Source organism: Lissotriton vulgaris, chromosome 11 (genome assembly GCF_964263255.1).
Source record: "Lissotriton vulgaris chromosome 11, aLisVul1.2, whole genome shotgun sequence".
NCBI classification, from domain to species: Eukaryota; Metazoa; Chordata; class Amphibia; order Caudata; family Salamandridae; genus Lissotriton; species Lissotriton vulgaris.
The window spans coordinates 165,926,017-165,950,113 of NC_141699.1; the positions used below are offsets into that span (position 1 = coordinate 165,926,017).

Sequence of the window (24,097 nt, forward strand, 5' to 3'; positions counted from 1 at the left end):
CCAATGGTTCACAATGTAGGAGGCAAGAATAGACATCAGAATGAAGATTACTCCTACATTATATAGTTGCACCCCTCCGCTGTATTCTTGGTTGGTGGTTCACATATTGTTTTGATCATTAGAGGCTCCCCAAAGAATGTCATAATTACAAATGTAAAATTGAATGCTGATGTTCCTTGCATTGTTTGGCATGAGTTATGTTGCACGTCTAAAACCAGTAAAGGATTAAAAAAACAATTATGTGGCAAGTCACTTTGTCACAAGAGCTATCCAAACAGTGCTTTTGTATTACTGCATGAGCTTCGTCTCTACCCATTTCATTGTGTTTAGGTTAAATCCTACTCGCTGCTTTACCACAAAAAGGTATGCACATTTTTCATTGACAGTACAGTACACTTATTTTTGAAGCCACCCATAGTATTCACTTTCTGACACAAACAATGTAATCATAGGCATTCTAAACGGCAAGCACTTATGACCGGAGGATTGTAATATAAAAACAGAACAGGCAAACTGTTCTTCGCTGAGCTTTGTAATAGGTAAAGAGGAACAAGAGGAAATAAAAATGTTACCCTAAAATATCTATTTCACCCCAGCAACGACGGTGAAAGTGTAAGAACTGGCAACAAATGCCGACACTGTTGCATGCCACAAGTACCAAGAAAAGTGCTCGGGCAATAATCCCCATTAAACCAGTTTCGGAAACTCACAAAAGCAAAAGGGTTGCCTACGTTGGCAAAACAAATGTGCACATATTTAATAAACATTTGAACAAAAATATAGGAGTTAAATACACATTTTATTATTTGGGATCAGACAGACACTTTTTTAGACTTGCTTCTGGATCACTTGTGTAAATGTTATTTTAGAAACCCACAAGTAACATCTGGAATCACCTAGAGCCAACAATATCACAAGCAAAGGCCCAGCCCATAAAACAAGTAAGCCTGGAATGGAAAAATTGCACAAATGAAAAATACACATTTGCTAGCCCGATTAGTGAGACTGTCTGTGCCAGACCTGGCTGGAAGGATTGGGCGAGGTTAAAATCTTCCGAATGAGGGAATTCAGCCTGTATTCAAGGAATACACCCAAGTATGCAAAATCATTTCCAAACATTTTGCAAAAATGATACTTCAGTTTAGGGGATAAGCTATGCTTAGAGTACTTTTGTGACGAGAGACATGCAGTTGCCCGAAGCCCCCAGAGGTGTCAGGAATATTTCAAAAACATAGTGTTGGTTGGTCAGCTACTGCTGCCGGTTTAGTGTTGGAGTGCTTATTCAAATTATACACCTTCAAAATCATTGTATTGCCTTTTCCTAATAGGTTTGCTAATACAGATCTAACGAGAGCAGCTGTTAAGAGTATCATGCCTGAGGGTTAGCTTTTGGGGGGGCACCTGGGGGTAACATGCTACTTGGGCCCCTCCATAAAGACAGCATAAATACAAGGAATAGCGTTGTACCTCCCCCCCCCCCCCTCCGCCCCCCCTCCCCCAATCAAATATTCAGAGTGCAGGACGCACACACATTCACAACACTGCCAGGCCTGTGTTTCAGTTCTTTTGAAATGGAGTGAAAATGTAATACATTAATAAAATGGCATGGTTTAGGTTTAAAAAAAAGACATTAAAAATGTTTTTGTTTTTCAAATTGCAAGTTTTTGGCCACTGTCGACAAAGAAAGTAATAAAAAATAAACAAGTAATGTCAAATTCCGGCACACAACACAATGTCAATTTATAGGTGAATGAGCAGAGATTTTAATACTGTTTGCTGGAGAACAGGTGTGCCAGGCCACTACAAAGAGGAAGCCAGGCAACGGCTTGAGACAGTCATAGGCGTATGTTGTGTTGCTTTTTTGGTGTTGCTCTAAGTACAATGGCAGCGCTGTCATTTGCAGGGTACTGCCATGTCTTCCTCATACGCACACCCTGGAGCACCCTGGCCAAGCTAGTTTATCTTTCTCCTTGGTACCATGAAGTGAAAAAGTCAAATAATAACTGTAAACTCTTTCCTCCATTAGCCATTCCACTAAAGTAAACACACCCTAGTTTCTCCCTTTTGGACTCAATATTATTCAGATTTCTGCTGGTTTTCAAACCACACTTTTCTGAGCTCCACAATTTCTTTGCCAAACCAATCATGCAGTTTAGAAAAAGACAATGTCCTGGGGGGAGCTGGTCCATTATGCTTGATTTCTCCCCTCCCGAAGCTGCGACCACTCTTTTTCCGCCTTCTTGGAGGTAAAGGTGGGGGGTTTGTACTCTCCCCTGGGGTACTAGCAGGTGGCACGTCTGCCTCCCATGAAGCTGTAAGTACTTGACCGCTGGGAGCTGCGCAACTTTCGTTCATATTGTTCCAAACTGCACACCCATTTTCTTTTATTGGGGTGTGAGCTTTGACCATGAGCTCCTGAGGTTCCTGATCAGTGTCTCTCGGTAGGATCTCAGAATTCACAACCGCCTTTTTTCTGTGGCAGGCAATTTTCTGCTGGGCAACTAAGCCTGTAGTAATGGTTTGCTGCAACTCCTCCAGCTGTTTCTGTAGCTCTTTCACGACAAGCCTCATGTAGTCAAAGTTAGCCCGGGAGATTGCCTTAACCCAGGCCTCCATGACAGCCTGGTTGTTAGCGGCCAGAATGTAGGGGCGCGATTGCAAACCTGCAAACTGGATCGCAAAGGCGTACTCTTCAGTAGACTCGCACAGCTCAACGGTGCAGCCCTCCAGGACTATTGCACCCGCAGGCTCTTTGCTTTCCTTGTCATCAAAGTAAAATAACATATTGCCTTTCAAGACGAACCAGCGCTTGTGGTAGGCAGAGTTTCTTTCACTTTTCTTGTAGAGGAAGCCAGCGTTATCCGCAGGAGAGCTGCTCATGGCGTAGTACATCACACACCGCTCATTCAGCTTCATGTCAAAAAGGTTCCACAGCCCCTTCAATCAAACAAAAGACAGAACAGGTTTAAAACATGCATTGTTTAAATAAAGCGACAAGCAGGTTAAATTCTTAGTTCAACCAAGTCCTGGATTTCCATTTTAGTACTAGTGTCCCATATCTAGGGGCTCCAGCATGAATGAGTACCTGATCCCCCAAAGTGTGCGGCCTAATAGGATATTCACACAGGATGATGGGAATAAAGCCCAAATGCAGGATTCCCTTGGCATCCTTGGTGAGCTGGAGGGCTGAGGACCACTAGTCGTGTCAATCATATGATGCATGTTACTCTTGAGTCATTCAAATCAAAGGTCCTGGGAGAACCATGTTGCACTGTATAGTTTCATGATCCACTCCGCAGATTCGTGATGGGCTGCGTGGGACTTTGTCTTTCTTTGCCTACGAAGGAATCTAGGAGGGGGACCCAGAAATGTGCCCTTAACTAAATCGTTTAATTCTTGCATTAAATGAACATATGCTCATGAAATCATTTGCTCTTTTTTTTTTTTTACATAAAATACATGCCAAGGAGAGGGACTATCCTTCCAACATCAGTGCAGGTAGTTACACATGAAAAGCAAGTACATCAACGTCCTGATTCAAATATCTGTTTCAATGGGGCAGGAAGATGCATAGTGAATATAACAAAATTGTATCTGCATTTTTAAAGGCAGCCATTTAAATTTAGGTTTTGAAAAATGGCAGTTTAGGATTTCTAACATAAAATCTCTTGACTTTTAGATAGATCCTATTTTTGTGGCTGAAGCTTGATAATGAGACAAATGTACTTCCAAAGTTGTTTATGAGAGCAAAATGTGGGGTTATGTTAAGCAGGGTTAGTTACAGACATTGGAAAATTATTTCCAGAGATGTCTCGTGTGTCCCACAAATCCCCCCACATTTTCGGTACATGAAGAACTGGGTGTACGCGCCAGACAGAAAAACAAAAAATACTGTGTATCCACAAGCACTCGAATAAATAAACAGAATTTCCATATTGAAATGAATACGTTTCAATAAAAATGACACAATTTAAATTGAATGTTATCATAACAAGTTTCCTTAACTGCATGAGTGCTGCAGCTTTTCCCGCTGTGCGCTGAAAATTTAAAAAAACCCACTTTACATGACAAAGCCAGCTCGTCATGCGCGCAGCGCAGGTAACGCCCATGACGAGCTGGCTTTGTCATGAGCACTGAAGCGGTTAAATTTCCTTTCTTCTGAGATCGCAGCAACGCGAGACGGGTAAGCTAGTTTGACATAAATCAGGTGTTCCTTTAAATCATAATAGCCAATATAAATAGCCAATAATTTGTTTGTTTGTCACACACCATGGAGTATTTTTCTGTGAATTGCCTTGCAGTTCCAGGCAAGCTACAAAAGGTGAAACTTGCAATTTAAGAAACGAACAATACAAGAATCTAAGAAAAAGACTCAGAGGGTCAGTCGCTCATGACAGTGTGGGACATCAGTCAAAACTCACGTCAAGACTGACCTCTCACCATGAAAGCCTTAGAGGCCTTCTCTACACTGAAATCAATTACAAGCACTTTAGAGGGGTATTTTCACATTTATTTCATCACTGTGAGGTGTTTGTAGTAAATTAAACCCTTATCCTAACTGTATCAAAGGAAGGCGTAGCTCAGCAGGGAGTAGAACAGATAGTAATAAACTCATCTTATATTAAAACCCAATTTCTTGAAACAAAGACGTACATTTTATCACTTTACTTACCCTATATGTTGGAAGCCAACAGGGATGTGGAATTCCCATAGCCCTTGTTTGGGGTCAAGGGCAACAAGTTTCCATGTGTATTTTGTCCTTGGGACAAGTAGGCCCAACCCCCTACATCACAAAACCCTTTGGCTGCCACTTTACGGTAACACATTATGGATCAGGGATGAGCAATGTCCGCAGTTAAGGTAATATTTGTGTTCATGTGTTAATGCTGTTCAAACTTGTATTAATGGGTCATTATTGCAAAGCCTTTATTAGGGTGAGCACTCCAAATAAATGGTGTAAGCTCTGACTGCCCTACTGACAGTGGTTCCAGTATAAAAATGTGTACACACGATTTCAGAGTTTAGCAATATGAGGCTATGTGTAATGCTCCCAGAATGCTCTCTGATTAGATGCAAATATTTGCAGAATCTTGAGAGCAAGGTTGATTCTATGCTTTCAAAATAAAATGTTCACAAAAAATGCAAATAGGAATAAAATAATTTCACTAAACTACTGTACCCTTTCTTTGCAGCATCATTTAGTAAAATGTGTTGATGTATGCTAGTATTTCCCAAAAATATTCATAATGGAAAATCAATGTAACCAGTTTCAATAAGATTATGGGAAATGAAAATAAGCAAGCATTGGCTAAACCAGTAAGTCTGAAATTGGTTGTCAGCCTTTTGATTTTGTCAATGTGTGACTTGTTTTTACATGTTTTTTTGTAAAACCGTATTGGTGTTGGAGCTGCCGGGCCCTCACTCTTATAACAAACATTGGCAAAAATAAAAACGGTTTTCGGTCTCAAGCACACATTGCCACAGTAGTTCCTGGCACTGAAAAAAAAAACTTTGTATGTTGATATACACCTTGTGAAAGAGCAAAATGCTGTTATTTACACTGAAGCCAGACAATAAAGACAGAGAGACGTACTTAAGGCTCAATTACTAAAGAAAGCCTCAAAAGTGCACCCATGGTATTTGTGTTTGCATTAAGTGAAGACATATGGCTTTCGTGAATTCACAAGAATTTACAGAAGTAGGCCAGAAGCAGTACTCCTAGAAAATATTTGTGAACAACATTTTGACATGAGCAAATATGCATGTGTAGATTTGCTCACGCGAATATGTGAGTGTTTACAAGTTTACTTTCCCTTCATCCACTTTTTTCCCCCAACTATGGAAGAAGTTTTACATCTGCCATCATCAGGAGTAAATTTCCAAACTTTCTCCGTATGTGAAAAGTTTAGAGAAGAGTTAGTGAAAACCATGAAAACATGCAAGTTAGTATGTTTGTACAGACTCTAAAGGTCATTCCAACCAAGAAACTACTGCTTACCCCTACCTTCAAAGCGATACAAAAGGGGATGACGGAGGGAGCGTTTGAGCAAATCAAACACTCACCCCCAGTCAACTGATCTGAGTTTAATCCATCACCATTTTTTAGCTCACTCCGCCACCCCAGTTCAGACATGGCCGTATGCAAATCAGTCTGACCATGTGTATCATGGGAACAGTCCAGCCCGAACTGCCAAAGCCATGTCTTCCCTGGACCGGAAACAAGCATCCTGGGACCGGTTTCTGCCATTCCAGCCGTCATCAGCCAGGCTAGCTTGAATCCAGTGGCAAAGTGAGCAGGGGACTCACGTCTGAGCATACCCTGCCAACTTAGGGCGAACAAAGCGATACAAAAGGGGATGATGAACGGAGCCTTTGAGCAAATCAAACACTCACCCCCATCCAACTGATCTGGGTTTAATCCATCACCATTCTTTAGCTCACTCCGCCACCCCAGTTCAGACATGGCAATATGCAAATCAGTCTGACCTTGTGCCTCATGGAAACAGTCCTGCCCGAACTGCCAAAGCTATGTCTTCCCTGGACCGGAAACAAGCTTCCTGGGACTGGTTTCTGGCATTTCAGCCGTCATCAGCCAGGCTAGCTTGAATCCAGTGGCAAAGTGAGCAAGGGACTCACGTCTGAGCATACCCTGCCAACTTAGGGCGAACAAAGCGATACAAAAGGGGATGATGGACGGAGCGTTTGAGCAAATCAAACACTCACCCCCAGTCAACTGATCTGGGTTTAATCCATCACCATTCTTTAGCTCACGCCGCCACCCCAGTTCAGACATGGCCATATGCAAATCAGTCTGACCTGTGCCTCATGGGAACAGTCCAGCCTGAACTTCCAAGCCAGGTCTTCCCTGGACCGGAATCAAGCATCCTAGGAACGGTTTCTTGCCATCAGCTGTCTTCAGCCAGGATAGCTTGACTCCAGTTGCGTAGTGAGCACGGGACCCACATCTGGGCATACCCTTCCCACATAGGGTGAACAGCAAAAAACACAAGATGATGGACTGAATGTTGCACAATGGCAAAACATTCACCCCCAGTCACAGATCTGGGTTTAATCCATCGTTATTTTGCTCACCAAGCCACCCCAGTTCAGACAGTTCGGGCTGGACTGTTCCCATAAGGCACAGGGTCAAGACTGATTGCATATGACCATGTCTGAACTGGGGTGGCTGCGTGCGCAAAATAACGATGGATTAATCCCAGATCTGTGACTGGGGGTGAATGTTTGGCCATTGTGCAATGTCCATCGTCTTGTGTGTTTTGCTATTTACCCCTACCTTCAGCCCCAATATGTAGATCCCAAGCGGGTGCAAGCAACCGGAAAACACAGTGCTACCTTGGAAGATGGAAATAAGTGTACTGTTAGGAATGCCAAGAGGTGGAACAAAATAAGTGGAAAAGAAAAGGAATTAAATAAACGTTGCTGAACAGCTGCCACAATTCAGGAGCAACTGTTGTAATTATTTTAATGTGCAATTGTGTGACAAATTATTTTGAATACTAATGATTTCTATCATAAATTCTTGTCATAACTGATGAATTAATACTATTGCACTTGAAAGTTTTTTCTGAATCATGTCGAAGTGCGTTTATTAACATGTTTTAGTTGTGCCACATTTTCCTATTTAGACATCATCTTAGTTAAACACATGTCTCTGATGAACTGTTCAAACTGCTCCTGTTCATTCCCTCTCTCAATCATGGCTCCCTGAATGTCTTCTCAACTACTGTTTGTTGCAGACACTGCAGAATAGAGAGCACTGTAACCGGACTGGTTATTTTCCCTCGAGCTCATGTACTGTGAATGAAACCTTTCTCAGTGTGCGAGTATCTAGTTTAAAGGTCCTTCCGCTGTAGCTTCCTGATGCTGCATAGTTGAAAATGTTACTTCTTTAGTACAAGACACATAATCATAATGTGTAGTGCATCGCTAGACAGCAACAGGAGCCGCTGTGGTCTTGCACATAGAGAGGGGTAAGAGGTTCAAGTATTAGAATTTGCGATATTTCAATTTCCATCTGTAATTGGTTAGTATTGTGATATCTATGATCAGGCCATGCTGAATTTGCAGTTTTCTCTTAGTTATGTGATAATGTGTTTAAAATCCCCTGGTTTTGAAAGTAAGAGGGACTTTATTATTTTGTCCAGGGACTCTGCCCGATTTGTATGAGGTTTTTCTTTGCTGATAGACATGCGTTCTTTGTAATCCTGATAGAAATTGTCTTAGCCCTTTAGTGATTGATTGATTTTTAATTGACTACCTCTTTAAGGATTTAGCGGTGTATTTAGAATTCTTCTGATTTGTATGTGCGCTGCATTTATGCCCTTATGAGAATTAACCATTAATCTGTATCGCTTGATTATTGAGATTTTGTAACAAAATTCTTTGCATTTTCCCTTGCACATAGAACTCAGTTATTGAGTTGTCCCACTTACTATTACTCCACAAAGGTTATTTATTAGACCATATGGTGAAGAGGGTGGTGTCTTTTACCATTACATTAAGGGTGCTGGAGCAGAACCTCTCCGGTAAAATGTGGGTGCTCCACAAATTGGGGAGCAACAGAATACTGGAGTACTGCTCCCACATAACAGTGACATCATCCTTCCACTAAAGCATTATGGTTGAATCATTTAAAACATTCTAGGTTTATAAAATATATTTCATTTTATGCAAAGAAAAAACACGCACGTAACAATTTTGGGTAAGGGAAATGAAGGGGATTCGTTATATTTTGCATGTAACATAGTTAGTGTTTATGTATGTTATGAATAGAACGTGGAATGCAGCTTTTGTAATGTACCGTATTTTCCGGCGTATAAGACGACTTTTTAACCCCTTAAAATGTTCTGGAAAGTCGGGGGTTGTCTTATACGCCGGATGCTATATTTGAAATAATGTTTTCATGCGTTTTTACATAGCGCGGACTACACCAGAAGGTGTCAGACTGCTTCTGCATTATATAAAAATGGGCTGATGTGAGCAACAATAACAATGGACATCTTACAAAAGCAAACATTAAGTTACATGGATCAAAAGTGACAATAGCGAGCAACCAAAATACATGAGGTAACAATCGGTACATTCCTGGAGAAAAAGTGATAAGTGTGCAGGTTACAAAAGCATACAAAGCATACAAAGCAATACAAAGTACGAGCCAAAATAAAATACATTCTCAAAATGGCTCTGCAGGACTGCTTTGGACTGCACTGGAAGTGGGGGTAGTCTTATACGGCGAGTATAGCACGAAACCTACATTTTATTAAGCAAAGTAGGGGGTCGTCTTATACGCCGGGTCGTCTTATACGCCGGAAAATACGGTACATTGTTTAACTATATCCTACGTGGCCATGTCCTCTAAATCAGAAGACCCTAATGGAATGCTGTTGTCCATAGTGTATCGCTGTTTAACCATTCTAAAATGGCCAACACTTTAGTTCTAATTGAACTGCAATGCTGGTACTTTTAAACAATAGATTATTTACAATACCTCTGCAAGACGTACACCTGCTGTTACTTCATTATTGCAAGACTTGATTTTGCATGTGTTTTATTGAGGTTGTGTTAGCAGGTGAAGGCAACAACAAGTTGGTGGGTGGATAAGTGAATGGATGCGGGGTGCAAAGGTAAGTGACAAAGTACATGTATGATGACTTACTGAGTGCCTAAGTCATCAATGGCACAAACTGCACTTTCATTAATACACGTATTGTTATTCCCAATGCTCGTCTGTTATTGTTCTATACTGAACTGAATATTTAGCGCTTACTTCCTCTGAGGAAGCGTAAACCCTTACAGCAGGTAGCACACTACACTATAATCCAGAGATAGTGGTAGGTCTGCCTACTTACATTTCGAAACACATGAGCTTCCACTCACTTTATTATTATTATTATTATTATTTCATTTATTGAGCGCACAGCTACCCGGAGGTTTCCCGGCGCTTGCCTTGGGAACCCGTCCTGGCTTTTCCCTGTGAGATAGCCCCTACAGGGCATCCCCATGGTGAAAGCCAGGCATCCCGCCGCAGGGGGCCGTTGTGGAGATTAAGCAAGCTTAATGCCCAGCCTCAGCTTCCGGGTCTGCCTGCTCTACACCGTGAGCCACACTTCTCCACACCGTGAGCCACACTTCTCCACACCGTGAGCCACACTTCTCCACTCTTTCACTCCACTCTTGTATATCCAAGCCTCGTTTGTCATGTTGTGCATCTTATGAAAGAATCCAACCATGGAGTACAGTGCTTTGCTAAGATTGCAGAAGTTTTAAGTCATTAAGAAAATGCTTCTCATGTGTGCGTGTATCGGTTAATACAGCATGCAAAGGAAATTAGTAGTATTTGAGTAATCGCTGTACACAGCCTTTGAATATGCAAACAATCCATTAGAGATAGATTTGGAAAAGGCCAGCCCTACAGAATAATTAGGTTTTTAAAGATGGCTTTAAACATTTGCGATAAAATCAAAATTAGAGATTTAAACTTATTTGGGTATATCTTCTAATGAGCTGAAATGAAAAGAAAATGGATCAGTGCGGTTTATCACAAGGTCTTCGTAGTACTGTGTGTTATTACAAGTGTTCAACTTTCCCACCTCGCAGGCACCCAATGCCAAGCTCTGATGGGTGACAGGCTCCGTCTGTTCCTAGTCTCATTCAGGCAAGGCATCCACCGCAGGTTCAGTGTCCCATGGAACTAATAAGCAGCCTAGCCAGTAACACCCCTCCCTTTAATACATAGGTGCTTTCAGAGAACTCTTTGTGCCACAATCCTTGCAGTTTGATCACGATTGCGGAAATATTAATTCACTGTTGAAAATGAAGAACTCTTGTTAAAAAATAAAAAAAAATAAGTCTAGCGATATAAAATCTCATTGCAAGAACAGGCGGACATGTCAAGACCAGCACCACCTCTGTTCTCAACCTAGATTCTACATCAGCAGCTCTCCAAAGCTTGCCCCTTTCTATATAGAGCACTCCAAACGTTTCTTCCACTCAGAGGCTCTCCAGATACTAGATCTCCCAGAGACTTATAGAGAAAGGTGTCGATCCGACAGCAGAGCGCACGTAGCCTGGGCCACCCTGCCTCCGGCCTGGGAACAGAAATGTGCAGTGGAGCATAGGCAAAGTGACACTCACTTGTGGCAACCATGAGGAGGCTGCTACACAGGGTCAGAGCCTTGGACAGCATGGGAGCACCAGCCCACATGGACGTTACCAGGCCTGGTACAAGTGGAGGTTAACAGAGAGGTTGCAATGTAGATGGGACTGCAGCATGGATTGCTGCCCCCCAAAGGAACTTGTGGCATGGAATCTCACAAAAAGGACTGTCGATTCCCAGAAAGGATGATGAAGAACGTGGTCCCATGAATCACTATGGGATGTGAAGGCCAGAATGCAGCAACTGTGCAGGAGGACAGTATCACCAACTCATTCTTGCTGGGATTCTGCTGACCCCCTTCCAGAACCGCCAGTGAAGTAAAGCTGTGCCTTGCATATGAATAAATGCTTCACCCTGATACCTTGACTTCTGGTAGCAGTAGTAGACAAAGGCCAGCATAAGGGGAACCTTTTTTTGCTGTGAAGGGGAAAACAAAAAAGTTACAGAAAGGAGCACCCCAATGGGGGGTCTGGGTAAGGAATTCGGCCTCAATTCAGGAGAGAGAACCCTACTGCGGTAGATAAATATATGCTTTGATATGGTGGACAAGACAGTAAACATTAGGAGGACAATGAGGTTTCTAGAAGATAAACTGGAAATTCTGGCTACCAGATCATATTGGAAGGGACCAAGACTCAGAAGGAAAAACAACTGCAAACACTAGAGGCCAAACTGAAAGACATGAGTACAGTGGAGCAAGGTTTTGAGGATTTTAGAACTAGAGTGATAGAGGGAACTACTTTGCAACAGTCTAGTACTAAGAGGCTGGATAACTTTCAGAGGGAAACAAGACTTAGGCTACTAGGCATCCCAGTGCAAATTTTTTAAGATTTGAAGGAGGAGCTCAGTGTCGGTCTTTGTGGGCTACTCAAGATGGAATTGTGGAATGAATTATGCACATTGGTGAGGGACACTTTCAGGCTGCCGCAAAAACCCTTGGGTAAAAATGTGGTCTCAGAAGGTGCAATGATGGTCACCTGAGGAAAAGGATACTACGCAGAGGTATGAAAAGTAGCAGGGTGAAACATATTCCCTTCCTTTTTCCAGGATATAAGCATAGAGATGTTGGCCCACACAAAATATCTCAGGTAGGTAAAGAGTGGATTGGCAGAAAAGGGTGTAATAGAATCAGTCTGATACCCTGTACGGCTGAGCGTGGATAACAACCAGGACGGGATGCTAGAGGAGAGGGTTCTATTGAGTAAATTACTGTTTGGGTGACAGTTGCACTCAGTTCGTGATTTTGTGCTCTTCTCTCCTGGGGTCGGGCTGTACCAGATGAGACTAGTTTTCCATGATAGGTTGGAGGGGCATTTCCCAAACCTGAATAGGAAGACTTTTGGATATTGGCGATTTGCCTATGACGATTGTTAATAGTTACTAGTAAAAAGATTGGAACCTAAAAAAAATACACCACCTTTAGTTCTACTTCTTGTATTCATAGGAATCATCCTCAATATCGGGAAAGTAAGTATAGATTTAATATTTTCAACTCCATTTATAGCAAACATATATGCCTTAGCAATATTGTGGTAGGCAAGTGTCTGGTTACCATCATGTTTTTGAAGGACGTTATTTTTGGACACACCCACAGCCAGAACAGTACTGCGTTGGGAATGATAAACTTCACTCTTATATAAAGTAGTCATTGCAATAGGCTACCTTACCTCCGGCCAGGTCAGCACCTGGGAAAATCATTCTTCTACCTCATCCTTTATTTATCTTTACAAATGTAATGTCCACCTTCACTCCCAACTCCATACTTATTTCCAAAAATCGTCAGCCATTTCCTGTACTCACCCTTCACTTCCTCCTCTAATCTTACATCAACAAGTCTTCTTTCTCTGATTCAATATAACACCCTGGATTCTCACAGTCAGGCCTCTTGCCGCCTCCTCATTTCAAGAACCGTCTAACTTGTTCCATCACCAACTATACCCAACCCTTGGCCCCATTTCTTCATATCGAAAAAATACAGGCAAGTTCTGTAAGCAAAAGGGGCTGGTCATTCAGAATGAAATTGTTGAAAGTAAGCATTAGCCATAACTGGTGACAGTAATGACAGACGCACAAAAAAACTGGGAGTTTCTTCATCAACTGATTAGGTCAAGAAACTTTTAAGAAAACAACAATGGTACTCTAACATTTTTTTTTTTTAAAACACTTTGCAAAACAGGCGTTTCCTTTCAATACCACCTAAAAGATGTAACTTTATACATTCATTGTTACGTCACATTTTGACTTTGACATTTGGTTCATTTCACTTTTTCCATAACCTGAAACAAATAATTTTGTATTTTAGCACAGAGGCAATCGCCCATAACTGGGAATGTTTGAGTTTCAGGGCCCCGTTATGAAGCAGTTTTCGCTTTCAAATATAAAGTTAAAGCATATTATGTTTTGGAATTGTAAGGATTTCCTTTCCGCTAAGTGATCGAATATGGAAATATATTATAAAAGTGACCGAAAAACATCAAAAAAACAGGTCTTTGAGAAGTTGTCTTCTTCTTTACATGTCTAACTGAAATATTCCATGTGCCACGCTTCTTTTATCTCAAGACTAGCTAAATTCTATTAGTTGGTTAAAATTGCCATTAAGATATACACTAAAAGTAAATCCATGTAAATGTGTTGGTGATAAGCACAAGAGAAGGGGAAATCTGACTCAACAGCATTCAGTGCTGACTTCATACAAGGAAACCCTTAGTCAGAGACACTTGGAGGGAAGATGGAAAGACTGGGTTTCTAAAATTAGGACATAGGGTGTCCAGGCATTTTCATGGAGAAAAAAATATTCTCTGTGAAAAGTTCAGCTTGACTTATTTTCATCCAGTTCGAAAGAGCAGGTTGAGGTTTTTCCAGGTGAACCCTGGAGTATAGGTGCTCTGACAACATGGCTCAGACACAAACTAGCGGCAACAATTGGTTTGCCCATTTCGCTCTTGTAACGGTAGCAAAACACCGTAGTGGATTGAAAGAATTTCTGTATTCTTTTTCAAACTTTAACCTCATAGATGCTAGTAAACATCCCTCCCCAGTGCTGCGCTGTCCATTGGAACCAGTGCTGAATGGACGTCCAATGGTCGTGCGCAGCACTGGGGAGGTAGTGCTGCCGTCGGCCAACGCACCGACGCAGCACTTAAGGGGTTAAGAGACAAAATTCATATCCAAGGCTAGACTACAGTGAGCAGAAGACCGGATATCCCAGGACCCCATCCCAGCAACGATCGATCATGGTCTCGAACATGTCTATAGCTGGACCGGCTTGATGGACTGGCCTGATGCCATTGAAGCACGGGTGGAGCCACCTGAAGCCACTGATGCAGAAAAGGAGACCTTGATCCACGAATGAAATTTACTTTCAGATATTGTAAGTGTTAACTTCATTGTAGGGTAACGCCGCATTAGGCGGCAGTAACTAACGTGTTATTTACAAGAGGTTTCTGTGATGTATGTCCTGTCTATTGAAGATCAGTCTATGGCACATCAAAGAATCAAAGCATTGTACATAATTCAGCATGTTCAGCACTGGCAATGATGGACTGGTCTGACCATGTCAAAGAGAATTCAGACCAGGCTGTGGTTAAGAGACCGCAGCCAGAGGAGGTGGAGAGCTCCTTAATTAACACCACTAATGAAGGAGTTTAAAACCTGTGCTAGTGCTCTTTAAATAGAAGTCAGTTTTCAGCAGTAAATTCACAGCAGTAATAAGTTCAATCTCACTGAAGTTGCTCCATGGAAAGATAGACCACATAGAGAAAGCCCTGCAACCCAAGCTCACTACTATACATTACTACAGCTCAGACGAATACTTGACAGACCAGACAAGAAGTTCAACATTTTTGAGAGTGTATCGAAGTTGAAAGTCACTCCACCAGTACATGCTTTGTGGAAATAAACAATGCCTTCTAGAGAGTGAAAATGGGAACAGCGGCTGGTAATGCCAGAGTATCCACACACATATTTCCCAAGTCAAACTTACACATGGGACAAATCACACCATTTTGGAAAGGAGGGTATCCTTTCACAGGCACAGCTTGAACTAGATAGGTACAGACAGTCAGACTGAACATCATATCTGCTAACTCACAATATAATTTCAATGTGTTAGGAGGGAGCGGGCCCGATGCCGAGAGGTATGCAACTGCCCTCCCACCACATTCAAAAAAGAATTTAAAACAAAGGATCACCGAGGCGGTGGCCGATGTCCATTAAAAGGTGTGAAAACACCCCAGAACATTGGCTGCTTACAGCCAATGAAAACGAGCTGAAAAGCCACTATTTACAGTGGTTTTCAGCTCGTATTCCCTGCCACCGTGTGATTTCAGTTCCTCACCAGGTGACGGGCACCGAAATCGTGACACGCGATGGCACTGTGTGAGTGGATAGGTATGAACATGCACTACTCAGATGGGTTACATAGTATTGATATAATACCCGCTCAATCAGAGAAGCAGGTGCTGAGGGGCTGTGACATCTGGTTTCAGTCATTTTAATGCACTTCAAAGAATGAAGATAATGTGTACCTGTGCTTCCTGTTCATACGTGTTGCAAGATGTCAAGAATGTATAAAAACTCGGAATTCCAGAGATGAATTTTAACCAAGAAGGAACTACCTATATGCAATGCAGAAGTATATAGCTGTGCAAGAGCCCATTTGAGTTATTTTGTAAACCACTATATATGTATTCTGTTAATGTTAAAGTCAGGCAAGTGTGACATCCACTTTTATAAAATAGCCCTGAAGTGGCTTCAGGTGGCACCTGGCGCTATAAAAGAAATGCACAAATAGAAACTTTAAGCCGAAGGCATCCTAAAGAGTAGAGCGATTCAGACAGTTAGTGGTCTGGTTAAAAATATTAAGACTTTCATCAGGATCTTTCCGACTCGCATAAAAAGGGAAAACTTGATGTTTGCAGTGCTTTAGAACTTTTAGCAAAGTATGATTAGAAGTCAGAGTTCACCTTCTCCCGAATTACCCAAATGCTGTAAAAAGTAGAAAATGGTGATAAGCTGGCAGTTTTGGGTCTTCTGAACATGACACAGCATTCAAAAAAGGAAGAAGGATGAAAAATCACAACACAGAACAATGAAAGCACACATCATGACCAAAAGGCCAACGGCAAGATAGGGTAGTACGACGGAACAACGCAGGGATGATAGAGGTTGCAAGCCTTAACAACGCATTTTTACCACACATTTTTTTTACAACGTGTATGTTTTTACAATGGATGCCATTACCACATATTGTTTATTCATTTAAAAACAATGTATTTGTGTGGGGGTGTAGCGACAGGGTAATTTTAGTCTATTTTCAGACTGGTGGTGACTATAATTTACTACCATTTCAGTCCTAGTTGCATTTGCGTTTATTTGTAGGGCTTAACTATGTGCTTTGACAGGGTTTCGTGCCTTTTTCCTTTTTCTCGGGCCTACAGGCCCGAAAGCTAGAGAGAAGCCATTTTGTATCTCTGCCTCGGCTGTCAGAGGCGCTTGCAGGGTAAAGGTAATGTTTAGAATTCATCCTGTTGTTCGCTAGAGAGGAACCGGTCAAGACTGGCCCTTATCGAAGAAATGCGTTTGTCCCCCCAGGTCTAGACGCAATACGCAGGTGGCCACTGCGGAGGGCGAAGGGGGCCGGGGACTGGTACAGGAATTCGGTGGGAGTCGGCCTAATGCCGGAATTTTCCATAGAGAAAGTGAGCTCTATATTATCATGGAGCGAGTAGAGTAGAGAGAGAGAGCAACGTGTGGAGAAGACCGAAGAAGTTGGTCTGAAGACTGGTGCATAGAGATTGATACCATCAGCTAATCGAAATCCTGAAGTGAAGAAGGAGAGTGATCGAAAGTCCTGTAGTGACATCATACAAGAGTGGCAGAGACTAAGACCAGAAGAGGGTTCGAGTATTCTGGAACCATGGCAACGTAGACGAGGCATAGCGGTGCAGACATGTATTCGTGAGCCATAGAGGGAGAGCAGAGTCCCAAGCGCATAGAAGAGAGCGAGAGAGAGAGGGATCAGCTCCGCTGCTGAGATGGAAAGACACACTTCTATGGTGAGGCGTTCTGAGCTTAGTGTAGAATGCATTTAACTATTCATCTTTATTCCCCTTTTTAGGTCATAGATATCTACTAACTTAGTTTATTTGTCTTTTGCTCATTTTGTCATATTTGATTGTAGGATAAAGATTTAATGACCAATATCTTTGAATGTTGTTTTCATGAATGAGATTAACCTTTGCTTTTAACCAGGTGCTGACATACAGAAGGATGGGATATACCCTTCTGCAAAGGTAACTGATGATTGAGGGAGAGTGTGAACTTCATTTGGGAAATAACTCTTAAAGGTGAACCCCTATTAGTTATCCCCATTAGTGTAGATCGTCGGGTGACGTAAAAGATATCGTCGGGTGACGTAAAAGATATCGTCGGGTGACGTAAAAGAGACAGTCTTACGGGACTATAAAGATAGATATAAAATGAGGTAAATATAGGATAAGATATGGAATCCATTAGGTGTTAGTGGTATGTTTGACTATACAGGCATGTAAATAGCTTCTTTTCACTTTCTCAGGTGAGTATTCTAGATGTCTTGTAAATAGTGGCCTGGGAAGAGTGTCGTTACATGACGACTGGGTTAGCCACGGTTGGTGAGCTGCCTGTTTTGAGAATCCGGTCGTTACAGGGGGGGCATCCCACCTTACCTTAACCCCTTGACCATGGGGGTAATTCACCCACGGCGCGGGTGTTATGTGTGTGTTTTGTTGGTCTGTGCCACACGAATATTTACAATGCTATTAATGCTTACAAACCAATTTAAAGAATTATTTCGTAGAACTAGAAGTGTACACATTATTTAAGAGAAATATATCACATGTTCCACCATGGTGATGTGTTTGTTTTATAACATAAATATGATGTACGAGTCATTGCATTGACAGACTAATCTTTTCCTTCTCATATAATGTGTATAGGTTTGCAGATCTTACAGGCAAATTACCAAATTGCTACCGTATATATAGATGTTTTTCTTTCATTTCTTTTCATTCATCTCTCAGTGCATCGTACTCTCAATTTTGAGTATTTCGACCAGAGTGGTATAAGGGAGTATTCCTTGGTCCTGAAGAAAAGCCTTGGGATAGGGCTTGAAAGAATATGCCTCCTTACAACGCATGCTTTTTCCCGCAGACCATTACAACGCAGTCATTACAACGACTGTGTTGTAACAACGCATACCATTACCCCACAACTAGTAACAACGACTTGCTCTGGAGGGTGAGCGCTGGATGTTGGAATGGTATAATTTACTATTCCAACTCCAGCATGTGACACAGTAGGAAAGGTGTTGGATTTTAAATCCAACACCTTCTGACCCCTCCGCAAGTGGTTATTCCGACTTGCGGAGTAATGGCATGAATTGTTACATCACAGATGTTAAAACGACTACATTGTAATTGCCTGAGGGTAAAAGGATTTGTGGTAAACTATGTTTACCGGCTCGAAACATGTAGACCATAGAAATTCAGGAACACAAGTCCATGAGATTCATACTCTTTCCCCAGATTTTAATCATACCAGATAGAGGTACGAATTAACATTGGTTTCCCACTATGCAGGTATTTTTAGTTTTCCACTTAAAACCAACCCCACTCCTATTTTGTCACTTCATCCTCTATCGGTCATAGTACACATCTAAAAGTGGTCCCACATAACATGTAGGTCGTTGGACACCCCATTCCGCAGCAGAATGGGAAGAACTCAATGATGAAGCATACCACCAAGGGGCAACCCTGGTGGGTGAGGGTTATTTAAAGAAAATGCCTGTTTTCTATCCATCCTGGAGTGGAAAGATATTCCTACATAAACATATGGCTACACAGAAAGAGGACTCGCAGTACACCACAACATAAAACAATGACAACATACTACCACATGCAAAGATGACGAGGCACACAAGGATATGAAACACCACAAAAACAGATTTAAAATAATATTTTGATACACCTAATTGGAGACTCAAGCAAGTTAAGTTGTTGGTGACATTTGTAAACACGGAGAATGAAAACGAAAAAACTTGCAGAAAACTCTGATGAAAAGTTCATTAGAGTGTTTAGCAAAGACTACTGGTACTACAGAGAAAATTAAATAACATGTTTAAACAGATAAAAGGTATATACCACAATGGAGTGATCAATGGGCACTTCCCAATACAGAGTAATGAATAAGGGGCATCACTATATACAATGCTGAAACACATAACTGTGATCAAAGTCCACAGTGAGCAAAGCAGACTCCATTTGCTTAGCGATCGAAGGCACTCCGCAAAACACTGCCCCCAGGGGTAATGATGGAATCCCGTGATATAGAGTAATCAAAAGAGAATCCACCGAAAATGAGAGCTCAAAGTGTATGTCATAATGAAAAGCAATGTACGGTCACATCACACTGAAAGTGCAAATGCTGAATCACGATATGGACAGCTAAAAGTGCACATCATGATAGTGTGATCACAGGGAATGCCACATTATAGTGTGATCAAAGGGTACAAAGGATAAAGAGGAAACAAAGCAGACACAGCAATAAAGGACTTTCAGTCCTCTTATACAGCCCTGCTCCACAGCTTGTGAAACAACACTGTCCACTGGCAGCAGACAACTAGCCTGATCAACGTATCCGTCCTCCTTGGTAGTCTGTGGTACCCTCAAACATGCCACCACGCGCTCCTCCAGAAAACAATATCTGCTATTAGCCTACCAGTTCCTTCAGATCCGTTCAGAACACTGTTGGGCATCCAACCCAGAAACCGGATGGGACTTGAGAGTGGACGCTAGGTCCCCTGATGTAGCAACTTGGGCCCACACACTGTGGAACATAACAGCAATGGAAATGTTATATGAACAACGGGGTGAACGTTGCAGCTACATGGAAACCGTTGCTAAACTATCTGCAGGACACACCCAATTTGAAATGACCAATAACACAGAGCGCTGAGACGAATTCGACCCCTGAAGAGGCGAACTAGAGGAGAAATTGTTTTTAGTTGGAGGGGAATCCTTATTCTTAGACAATATAACACAGTGGCTTAAATGTGGTGTTCTTGCTCAAGCTTCATGAGAGGGAAGGCACTTTGTAGGGAGAAGGAGGGTAACGTTAAAGGGCACTACTGAAATTGTATTCTGTAATGTGGAATTATGAGAAAAATAAAAAATAAACATTTTTAATCTGCAAAAAAAACTTGCCAACTGTTTAACTATCTTTTTCTGCCGCTCATCAGTAGAATATGAAAAGATGTTAACAAGACAACTTTAAGCAGAACTTAGCCACTACCTCAACAGCCAGCAGTAAGGATTCCGACATTCAATGGGCATGGCAATTGCATCAAGAGGATCTTCTCCCTCCCTCTGAAGAGGACAATAAAAGTGTCCTCCTTCTCCTTGACTTTTACACTATCCCATCTCTAACACTGTAGACCATGCTAACATACCTTGGCCCGCAATAAAACGGGTCCATTCATTTCTCTTTAATCACTGCAAATTATTAGATTATTTGAACCCTTATCAACCAGTGTCTAGCCGCATTTTGACAAGAAATGCCATCTTGTAACTTTTCTTCAACATCTACACCACACATGCCCCTGGCTTATCACCACAAGCAGGACTAGATGAACTTCTAAATGTACACAGGCAACATGTTAACCCACTTTCACTTTGATAAAGTGACAGAAAATCCAAACACCACAATTTCTGACCTAGACAATGTGTTCTACTGGATGGAGGGTCACTACCTTTGCCTGTATGGCACCAAAACGAATATTTTATGTGGAGCATTCCTTATCCCAGGATATCTTTATGTTGTATTATATTTTATTGTTTTAGCGGGGGAATTGAATTTTTATTGTGTATATGTACTCTTTTATGGTGAACAATTTTGCCGAATAAAGATTATAAAGTAAAAAAAGTAAGTAAAAAAATATTTTAACTACCGGAGTCATTGAGCCTAAGTCACTAACATCTGTCCGGTCATACGGTCTTGAGAAACTGTCAACAGTAAGGAACCTAGGGATTCTCTTTGATGCCAAATTTGCTTTCACTCCCCAAGTCAATGCATTGGCCACAGGTGTAATCTTTCCTGTAAAAAAAAATCCTCCAACTGCACCACACCGGCCACAGATCTGGACAGAGGCAAGCCATCATCCTATTATGTATCGACAAGTGCAATATCATAATGGGGGTTGGGAGCACACTGTCTAACAGTCCCAGCACAGTTCGCCCCTTTACATCCTGGTAAATGCAGTACACAGTTCAAACTTACTTCAAAATTAGCTGGAGTTTTTCACCAAAGTTGGTGCAGACATTGCTGTATATCTGGAGACACGTGTTTCTGGGTTTAGCCCGTCGTCAGTAGAGAGCAGCAGTATTAGAGAGCAAGGAAAAATCATCTGGGGTTGCTGGAAATGCTGCCAGGTTTCTCTCAGTACCACTCACAGGCACACAAGTGCATCTCCAAAGCTCGTCAGCTTTTCCAGCATTTCCAGCAACCCCAGATGATTTTTCTTTGCTCTCTTACTAATACTTCAAGCCAACACTAAAGTATCACATATTAACCACCCTTAAAATCATCCACATTTTTCATGCCAATAAACTTACCCTGCTGAAGACATACTCCCCATTATTGTACAACATCGGACCTCAATGAATAAAACCTGTGATTCTCACTACTGTAGAAACATTTTGTCAAATTGTTAACGCCATCCATAAGCAGGTGAATGTCTCCTTTGTGTAGTAACTACGGCCTAATCCTGTCTCCTTTCCCAAAACAGTTGCTTATGAGAAATACTTAGACTGTGCGTGGGCATTTTACTATATATTGACTGAATGGTGGGGATCTATTTACAATCTTTGTGCATAATATAGCATAAATATGTGAACATAAAAATATAAATTATGTCACATCTTTAATGCACCGTCAAATGGAAAACAGGTCTAACACTGAGCACTTTCTTTGCGAGTGGTTAAATAAATATGTTGACAGGTTACATAATTATCAATAATGCTGAGAACTTGCGTCTGCCACAAGGCAATGAGTAAGCAGATGGTGCAGATGTCACACAAGACAAAGGGCAATCTAGCAGAAATGCACCGCTCATTAAGGGACTGAAAGCGCCTATCGGAGTCTATTTTTTGTATCATTTAAAAAGTTGAAGAGGCTTTTTGTGTGTCATAGTCCGTTTAGCTTTATAGTGACTGGCGATTCACTATTCAGAATGCAGCTTATATTGCACGAGGTTCAATGTTTTCAATTTTCTATCATGGTTGTTCTCCGCCTTAATTGGCCATATTTCCACGTACAGACAGGTGGAATATATGTTCGCAAACACAGAAACGTAAAAAAAACTACGGGCAGCGTTCAACGTCTCACTGGGAGATCTACGCAGGAAAGAAAATAGAAATAAAAGAAAGGGAAACAGAAACCAAAAGTGGGAGCTACCTTAGACAAATCCATAAAATATAAATCCTTGTGGAATATTCCAAGAATTAATCCGATAAAACAATCAAAAATTATAATTTTTTACAGGCAAAGAAAGAAAAAAGGTGACAGTAATATATTCTGAATACTGATCTGGTTCAACTGCCGAGCTCAGCAGAAAATGCTCTAAAGTGGACAGGTAAACGGCTCTTTGTTTCGGGGGTGCATGGCATGGATTTGCCACGTGAATACTGTTACGGCCTTGACTCGTCTTTACATATACATGTCAGAGGAGTGTCTGCGCTGCCGCCGGGCACTAGGAGATCTGATCGTGATCTGCCACGGCTGGTGTTCAGGCTGAACACGGAGCAGAGAAACCTGAGGAGGGAGAGGGGTGGACTCCTCCTGGGAGCAGGCGGCCGCTCCCTCCATCCCCCGGGGCAGCGTACGGAGGTACTCTCGGAGCGCCCTCCTTCCCCGTCTGCCCCTGGCGTCCCTTCCCCGGCCCTCACCTGCCGCTTACCAGCTTCCGCTCCTTCCTCCTCTCATCCCGCGCCGGACATGTCATTTGGGATCGACGGGCCGAAGGGGAGGGCGGAGGGAGCAGCTGTAAACTCACAGTGCTTGGGAACCAAGTGTCTGAACTCCGCCCCCTCCGTGGAGGGCATGGTCTGCTCCAGTCTGAGGCCACGCGCCCGCCCATAGGATTAACCCTTGCTGTGTCAGACGCGAGCAGGGATGTCCATTGAGAACAAGTAACAAGGATACAGAGCAGTCGGGGAAAAGTCACGACAACCCCTGCAGACACGCACCGCCCATTGGAGTAAAAGGGCTTTAGCCCCTCCCCTCGAGCTCTGTGCAGTAAGGACGCTGCCGAGATGCAAATCAGTAGTAAAATCCTATATTTCCTGAGGAGCACCAGTGGACATTACATCTTCCTGTCCACTCCAGTAATGTTCGGGCTAACCACCACTCAGTGGAACCAGAACACAAGGTTAAGTACAAACATTCTATGCAAAACACGAGGATGCAAGAACAATGTACAACTCCGTGAGGCCAGCAGGGGAACCGGCAAGATGGAAAGGGCCAGGGCCTGGCAAGATCTTGTGGGGCTAGTGGCAGCTGACACAGACGCTAGCAGCGAAGGAAACGCCTCGAGGGTAGCAATGATAGAGCGCGCAGTTCACACGGGTCACTGGGTTTACCGATTCTCACACGCACTGGGCCCTGGCGTGTTTTTACAAACAACTGACTTGCGATTTTCGTGAGCCGGGTGAATTCTTACACGCTACTATGAGTAATTCGGGGGGGGGGGGGGGGGGTGACTTCACACCACTGCTGATTATGTACCTGACTTAACACAGGCACATTACTCCAGACGGATCAGTAGCTAGCAGGGAATAGGTGACAGGAGTCCTAGAAGAAATACACTTTATAAACCAAAATACATTGTCC

General features: G+C 42.3%; 1 protein-coding gene across 2 annotated transcripts; it reads right to left on the reverse strand.

Annotated features, from left to right (window-relative positions):
* Nucleotides 1–780: 780 nt before the first annotated feature.
* Nucleotides 781–23,353, reverse strand: PHETA1 (PH domain containing endocytic trafficking adaptor 1). Of its 2 annotated transcripts, none has more exons than XM_086943030.1 (2): nucleotides 23,166–23,353; nucleotides 781–2,937 (listed from the first exon to the last, which is right to left on the reverse strand). In XM_086943030.1, exons 1-2 carry the CDS (start codon nucleotides 23,343–23,345, stop codon nucleotides 2,077–2,079), a joined length of 1,041 nt encoding a protein of 346 aa, XP_086799156.1. In that variant the 5' UTR covers nucleotides 23,346–23,353; the 3' UTR covers nucleotides 781–2,076. The 2 variants fall into 2 exon arrangements, with proteins under 2 accessions (XP_086799156.1, XP_086799157.1); XM_086943031.1 differs by having other exon boundaries at nucleotides 23,155–23,301.
* Between the last annotated feature and the right edge of the window lie 744 nt (nucleotides 23,354–24,097).

Bases quoted from the DNA above. Each gene is read 5' to 3' on its own strand.
- PHETA1 (XM_086943030.1), bottom strand. From the start codon at position 23,345: ATGGGCGGGCGCGTGGCCTCAGACTGGAGCAGACCATGCCCTCCACGG. The intron at 2,938-23,165 runs GTAAGCGGCAGG...GTTTGATTGAAG, and splicing joins GGAGGAAGGAGCGGAAGCTG to GGGCTGTGGAACCTTTTTGA.